Source organism: Astatotilapia calliptera, chromosome 3 (genome assembly GCF_964374335.1).
Source record: "Astatotilapia calliptera chromosome 3, fAstCal68.1, whole genome shotgun sequence".
NCBI lineage: Eukaryota > Metazoa > Chordata > Actinopteri > Cichliformes > Cichlidae > Astatotilapia > Astatotilapia calliptera.
This window is the reverse complement of record NC_137424.1, coordinates 6,158,162-6,165,884: the sequence shown is the minus strand read 5'-3', so window position 1 is coordinate 6,165,884 and position 7,723 is coordinate 6,158,162. Positions and strand designations below refer to the sequence as shown.

General features: G+C 44.7%; 1 protein-coding gene across 1 annotated transcript in view; it reads right to left on the bottom strand.

Annotated features, from left to right (window-relative positions):
* Positions 1–278: 278 nt before the first annotated feature.
* Positions 279–7,723, bottom strand: part of LOC113011576 (protein NLRC3-like) — a 471,371-nt gene continuing 463,926 nt past the window's right edge. Inside the window, exons 12-13 of the mRNA XM_080294587.1 lie at positions 4,257–4,296; positions 279–4,108 (exon numbers count right to left, since the gene is read on the bottom strand). Coding sequence (XP_080150713.1) covers positions 3,570–4,108; positions 4,257–4,296 — 579 coding nt within the window. The 3' untranslated portion in view covers positions 279–3,569. The remainder of the gene's footprint in view (positions 4,109–4,256; positions 4,297–7,723) is intronic.

The window sequence follows — 7,723 nt, the reverse complement described above, 5'->3', positions numbered from 1 at the left end:
TCTGTTCTGTGCTTATTTATATTTGACACACATGCTTCTCTTTGTGCAAACACACATCGCACTATAAGGGTAACCTCGCACACAATGATTGGACAGCACAGTGATGATGCTGGGAGATCCTATACGCAGCAACACAGAAACACTGAGAACTTTAAACAATGATGGAAAGTGTTATAAATGACTCGTTGGCCTCTGATCTGTCACAAACAGCTGAAACGTGTCTCTCATGAGTCACATGAAGGTTTTTGACAGAAAGGACAAAAAGTAGCTGCAGTCAGTTTGTGTCATTTTTATATTTATTCATCTGGGAGAAAAATCTGAGGGACATTAAAATGTGTTTTCAACAGAGACAAGAACATGAATATAACAGAACAGGTAAATGAACATGTTTCAAGTAAACAGCTGGACTGATCAGGTCCAAACACAGAGTGATAAACTTGTCAAACAGCTGTCATATCTTTATATAGAAGCTCTTTATAAATGCTGCTCACTGCAGTCTGTTTACTAATAATGTCAAAGTGTTAGAAACACAGAAACATCAGAATGGTCTTTGTTCACAGAAACCTGTCTGGGATCCTTTGTTGTTCTTTTGATGCAGAGTTACATTATAAATATAAAGAGTTATTTCAGAGTCTCATCAGTTTTCCTGCATGTCTTTATTTAACACATCAGCAGGGCTGAAGCTCTCATGTTAAACACACACTGATCTATGGACACGTTCATGTGTTTCTAACAGAACCAGGCTGTTATCAGCCTGCACTAACATTATGTCACACACACTGAATGTAACAGTGACAGTTTACATCATCACACAATCAGCTGTGATTGTTTCACTGTCATCAAACGAGTCAACAGGAAGTAGAATCAATAGAAACCAATCATTTACTGACAGCATGTCTGATGGAAATAAGTGCAGATTATGTATGAAGTCTAACTGCACACAGTAACTGTGTTACAATAAGGACTTAACAGCGCCCTCTGCTGGAGTGTTTCAGTACTGCGTTAACTAGAATACACCACCTCCTCCTCACACCACCTGCTACAGCTCTACTCTTCTATGACTACAGTCATCCACAGCACTGATGTGAGGTCACATGGTTCATATGTAAGGAGCACAGCTGACCTCAGGTCAGTTTAATGACTGTGAGCAGCAGCTGTGTTATTGTCACTGTGACAGGGAGACACTCTCAGACACAGCGCTCATGTCAGCTTGTTCTCATGCAGGAGGATCAGGAGCTCCATGTTTGTCTTTCTGTTTGAATCATGATGTGTTTGTGCCATCAGAGTCTGTCATGAGTACTCAGGGTTTCACAGCAGCTCTTCTGGATGCTGACGAGGACTCCAACCTCATGTTTCACCTCTCTGAGCTTCTGATGTCTGTGAACCCTTGTGTTTCTTCTCTGGGCTCATCTGGACAAAAACACCTTTCTGTGTTTGGCTGCAGCCTCATTCTGACTGACAGGAAGTGTGTTATCCATGAGCTGCACTTCTGTCAGGAAGTTTCCTGCTGTGTTTCCTGTCTGTGGACAAACACGAGTGTTCCAGCTGAGGACTTGGTTCCTTCCACCTGTCCATACAGGACATCACGCTGTCTGCAGCTCTGTAAATGCAGCTGCAGGTCCTTCCACGTGCTGCTCTGTATTTGTGCAGTTTGTAGTGTGTCCTGGGAAACGTAGCACACATGGTGTTCTTCTGCTGTTTCCTCCTTTCACTGAGTGTGAAACACTGACGCTGTGCTGTTGTTCACAGAGGGGAGCTGATTCTAGCTGCAGCTGGACTCTGTCATCTAACTGAATGTGTTGGTGCTGATCACGGGGCTCTGAGGGGGGAGCAGCAGGAGGACTCTGGATGCTGACGTCAGTGTATCTGTGGAAGCTCCCACAGCGTGTCTGTCATTCAATATTGTGCTGTATATTGTATCTATGCAAAGATGAACAGACTGTGTGTTCACTGGTCTCTGTGCTGCAGCTCTGATGTCATCATCACTCCCTCCTCCACCCTCAGCAGTCCCAGCATGCTGCTGTGGTGCACCCCACCCTCACTCTACACCTGAGCCACAGACCACACCCTCCACCTCAATATACACCACAGTTTTCTCTGCTGTGGAAATGAGATCAGGAGGAAATCATCATTATTATTATTTAATAAACGCTCACATTAATGTGGGCTTATTTGTTTCATATTAGAAACATTAGTTGAGTGTTTTTAGTATAAAATGGTCAAAGTCCCTCTTTTTGCTCCTCCCCTCACCTGTGGATGGGCGGTGCTGTTACCGTGGTGACAGCTTGGATGTGTTTCAGTCCTGCCTGGTTATCACTGCAGGAATCTTTCACATTTATTACAGGTAATAACTCTGATTTTTCTGTGTATTATGAACCAAATGTATCCTGATACACACAGAGATGGATGAGCAGAGGTTGTTTTTGCAGTTTATGTAGTTACTATGGACTTAATGCATACATATTATTAAAATTAGGGCTATAACAGTTGTATTGATGTATAGCAACTTGAAATGCTCCCACAAATGGCTCCACAGCATGTAAAAATATAACAAAAGCTCTGGCGGACTTGGTTCTGTGGTCAGTCTTAAAGGGTGAAGTTAAACTCTGTAATCTTCACTGTGTCACAGAGTTCAGTGAGTCCCGTTATTCACAGTATCAATCAGATCATCAGAGAACAGCTGATCAGCAATCAGTGGTGCCAACAGCGCCTCCTGTGGTGAGAGGATGCAATAATGCAATGTAGCATTTTTCCACTCAACACTTGCAGTCATGGAAACTGTCTGTTGGATCTGTGTGACGTTGCTTTCTTGGTCAGAGTTCCTCACAAATGTCCAGATGATTCTTCTAATGAGGCGTCGACCATGTTTGCAGCTCTTTGGAAGAAAACGTCGCCCTTTGCCATCCTTACTTTTCTTTGACTTCTTCAAATGCAGCTGAACTCCAGCTGGTATTTTCTTGGACTTTGCAGCTGTTTCTGGTCATCAGTTCATTCCTGCAAACCTCTGAAGCTGAACAACAATGATGCTGCATTGCTGGCTGATCCCAAAAGGTTGATTCTGTTCATCTGGACGTTTTCAGAAACGTTTGCTCACTGATCAGGTGACTTCTTCAGTCTCAGCTGACTGCAGCTTTACAAGCTTACAAACAGCACATTTGCACAATGACTGAAAGCAGCAGCACCTGATATATATGATACTAATATAATACATATACATATATAATCCATACTAATGATGAAGGAACTGAGCTCACAGTCCATTGTTCATTCAGTGAACTACTCAGTTTATTTTGGGCCTCAGAAATGCTCACTCTGTTTGTACATCACTGTCAGCAATAGACTCATTCTGCTGTGTGGACAGGAATACATGTGACATCACTTCCTGTTTGTTTGTGACTGAAGAGGAAGAAGTTTACAAGGAATCATTTAGAAGAGTTTCAAACATCAACTGATTGAATCCATGAATCTGAAAACGTGTTTGTGAGTGAAAGAGACAGACATGTACAGACTGAACTATCTGTTCAACAGTCAGAGTGTTTCTGTAACAGGAGACACTCTTTACACTCCACTCAGCACAGGGACACTGAGGCACCACGAGACAAGAACCTAAACCCAGGATAAAGAGTTTGAGTGAATGTGGTGTTGAAGGTGTGGAGGTGGATCAGAGTGTCAGAGGAGACTCTGTAGAAGGACAGAGTGCCAGCAGGACAGTCCACATACACTGCTGCTCTGTTAGAGACAGAGGAGGAGGAGGAGGAGGAGGAGATGGATGTTTTTATCTTATTGTGCCAGACAGAATGAGGACCATCATCAGAGCAGATCAGACTCCAGGACTGATCATTGTGTCCAAACCAACAGTCAGCACTGTCTCCTTTCCTTCTGATGCTTCTGTAACTCACTGATATAGAAACTCTTCCTCTCCACTCGACCTCCCAGTAACAGCGACCAGTCAGACCATTTCTACACAGCAGCTGAAGATAAACATCAAATCTGTCTGGATGATCAGGATATGACTGAACCTCCTTCACACGTGTCACCTTCCTGTTGTTGTCAGACAGTTGGAGCTTTGTGTTCACTGTGTTTGTGTCGATTGTGAGTTGACAGGAATCTGATGGAGAGAACAAACACAATCCAGCTGCAGTTATTGATCCATCATCTGTTCATTGATTGACACTTTGATGATGACTCCTGACATGATGAAGATGGTTGAATGTGTGCTGCTTTGTTTTCATGAATCCCATTAAAAACACACTTACACTTCCTCAGACCTGGTCTCAACCATCGGACTCCAGCAGGCTCCACCCTGAAAGGAGGAGGGGGGTCAGAGCAGCACAGTCAGCATGCACACATGGACATTACATGGCTCTCACACACACACTGTTACACACTGAGCTCAAAGCTCAGCTCCACTGTTTTATTCAAAGAAATCTACATTTATTTATCAGCACATTTAAAAACAGCTTGAGCCAAAGTGCTGCACAGAGTAGAGAGAAAATAGGAAACATACACAGTAATGACTATAAAGACTGGTCAGGATTGAAAGCTACAGAGTACAAATGTGTTTCCAACCGGCTTTTAAAAATGTCCAGTGTTGGTGACGACCTGATGTGAAGGGCGACTGTTCCAGAGTTTGGCTGCAGCCATCGATAAAGCTCACCTCTGTTTTTACGTCTAGTTCTGGTCAGAAGCTGCTTATCTGCAGACCTGAGGGCTCCACTTGGATTCTTTTGTTAAAGAGAGATAAGATGGAGCCAATCCATTCACAGATTTAAAGACAACCAGATCTGGAAGTGGATTCTACCACGTACTGGTAACCAGTGGAAAAAGCTGGTGATGGGTCGTCTAGCACAGACCCACCGCTGGAACCAGACAATTGATGAGGGAGAGAACTGTGACAGCGCCGTTCCTTCACTTGACCTCAGTCGCTCTCGTCTGCTCCCTCGTAACACTGCTCTTTATTGAGCTTACATGAATATGCACAAGTTCATTATGACGTCTTACACAGGTATGAACAAAGAGTACCAGTCTGTGCATAGTGTGTGTGTGTGTGTGTGTGTGTGTGTGTGTGTGTGTGTGTGTGTGTTCCAGATGTGACCCTGTGACCCCAAAGCTGGTGCTAAGAGTCCAGCGGTCCCCCTAACAAAGGGCTCTTATACTTAACCAGACACAGAGTAGGTGTCCTCCTACACCAGGGGTCTCAAACTCGCGGCCCGTGGGCCAATTGCGGCCCGCAGGACGATAGTTTTTGGCCCCACCTTAATATGAAAATGTAATGTTAGTTTGATAATGTATGACACTTTACAGTGTTGTGGGCGGAGCTGAATTAACCCACCAATCAGGGTGGGATATGGATCTCAGGGGACACCAGCCGGGCTTGATGCAAGCAGGGAAACATTTCTCAATGAGTCAAAGTTCCAGCAGCGTTGCCCTGGAGTGTTTCTTTCTTTCCTGTGCCTGGCTGGCTTCCTCCTTTCTATTGGGCAAACGCCGACATTCGCCCCAGCGCGCTGCGTTCACAACACTTCAAAAAAAGTTGTTTTTTTAAGTTGCTGCCCAGCGGGACATTATACGTATATAGATTTATACACACGTCAGTGGGATTTAAAGTTATTTTTCCACAGAGAGAGATCTCATATTAACTCTCACAGTGATGCGTAGGCGGCGGGATAAAAGAAAAGTCATGAACTCAATGCAGCCCAATTTAGTCTGCAGTCACATAGCGACACCTGTTCATCGGCAACAACAGTCCCCGGTAACCCGGACTAATTATAGGGTCGCACCGTAATTTGTGGCTCCATGTTTTTATTTGCATCACTGCGTTTGCATTGCAGCAAACATGAACATTACATATATTTCAATATAATGTAAAAGCAGTCAAAACAACTAACATCAGAAACAGCTGATGTTATTTGTTATATGTCACGGTGTCGTTTCCGCTTCTTTCTCCTGTAACAACAGCCCGGCGCCGTGAGCAGTCGCCTTTTTTGCGCTCGCTATCCCTGCACTTTCTACCATCTGCAAACGCCACGGTGTTCGTGTCGTCATGAAAGACATGAACATCGAGCGTAAAAACAAAGGAGACTGCTACCGGCTTTTTATCTGCCGATCGCCGTGCTACGGTTGCAAGAAAAAGAAGCAGAAATGACGTTCTCTACGCGTTGAGACGTTCCCCGTCCGTCGGCTAAACGCTTGATTGAAACTTCAATGCGACAGTGACACCAAGTAGAATTATAAATGTCACATAGCCCCAAACATGTCTTTTTCAAAGCCTGCGGTGAAGAGAAAGGTTGGTGATGAGCACCGACAATTTCAGGAAAAGTGGGAAATGCAATATTTCTTTGTTGAGCACAGGGGCACCCCGACCTGTCTTATTTGCACAGAGAAAGTTGCGCTGCACAAGGAATACAATTTGAAACGTCATTACACAACTAGACATGCTGAGCTGGATGCAAAATACCAGGGAGACGAGAGAGCGAACCGGGTTGCCAGTCTTAAAACAGATCTACTGAGGCAGCAAGATTTCTCCAAGAAAGCAACCAAAGAGAATAATGCAGCAGTCGGAGCCACGTGGTTAGTGAGATGATTGCTAAAGCAGGGAAGCCATTCACAGAAGGTGCATTTGTCTAAAAGTGCATATTGCAGGCTGCAAATATAGTCTGTCCGGGAAAGAAAGGTCAGTTTAGCAACATCAGCCTTTCTGCCAACACCGCAGCAGATCGCATTTCTGACCTGTCAAGTGACATTTATGACCAACTGTGTGAGAAAGCCAAATGTTTCAGTGTATACTCAGTCGCTCTTGATGAGACCACAGACATCACCGACACTGCCCAGCTCCCAATGTATGTCCGTGGTGTTGATGACAGTTTTGAAGTGATGGAGGAGCTGCTCACAGTAATTCCAATGCATGGCCAGACCACCGCTCAGCAGATATTTACAAGCTGTGTGATGCCATTGAGAATGTTGGTTTGCCATGGAAGAGGTTTGTTGGAATAACAACAGATGGAGCGCCATCAATGACAGGGAGGAAACATGGACTGGTGGCACAAAACAAACTGGAAGAGGAAGGCGTGGAGGAGGCCATTGCTCTGCACTGCATCATCCATCAGCAGGTCCTTTGCAGCAAATGCCTGAAGTTTGACAATGTGATGTCTATTGTTGTGAAATGCATCAACCAAATCAGATCCAGGGGCTTAAAGCACCGAAGGTTCTGTGCTTTTTTAGAGGAAATGGAGTCAGAATATGGGGATGTGCTCGACTTCACTGAGGTACGTTGGCTCAGCAGGGGAAATGTATTAAAGAGACTTTTTGAGTTGAGAGCAGAAGTGAAGCCTTCATGGAGAAGGATGGAGTTAGTGTTCCTGTGCTAACTGATCCCAAATGGCTCATGGACTCAGCTTTTCTTGTTGATATGACACATGAGCTTAATGTACTGAACAAGACGTTACAAGGCCAGGGGCAACTTGTCAGTGCTGCCTATGACAACGTGAGAGCATTCTCCACAAAACTGGCGCTCTGGAAAGCTCAGCTCTCTCAGACAAACCTTTGCCATTTCCCAGCATGCAAGGCACTCGTGGATGCAGGCACACCATTCAGTGCTGACGAGTATGTTGATGTCATTTTGAGGCTACAGGAGGAATTTGATCACAGATTTGCTGACTTCAAGACACACAGAGCCACCTTTCACATTTTTGCCGACCCCTTCTCCTTTGATGTGCAAGATGCC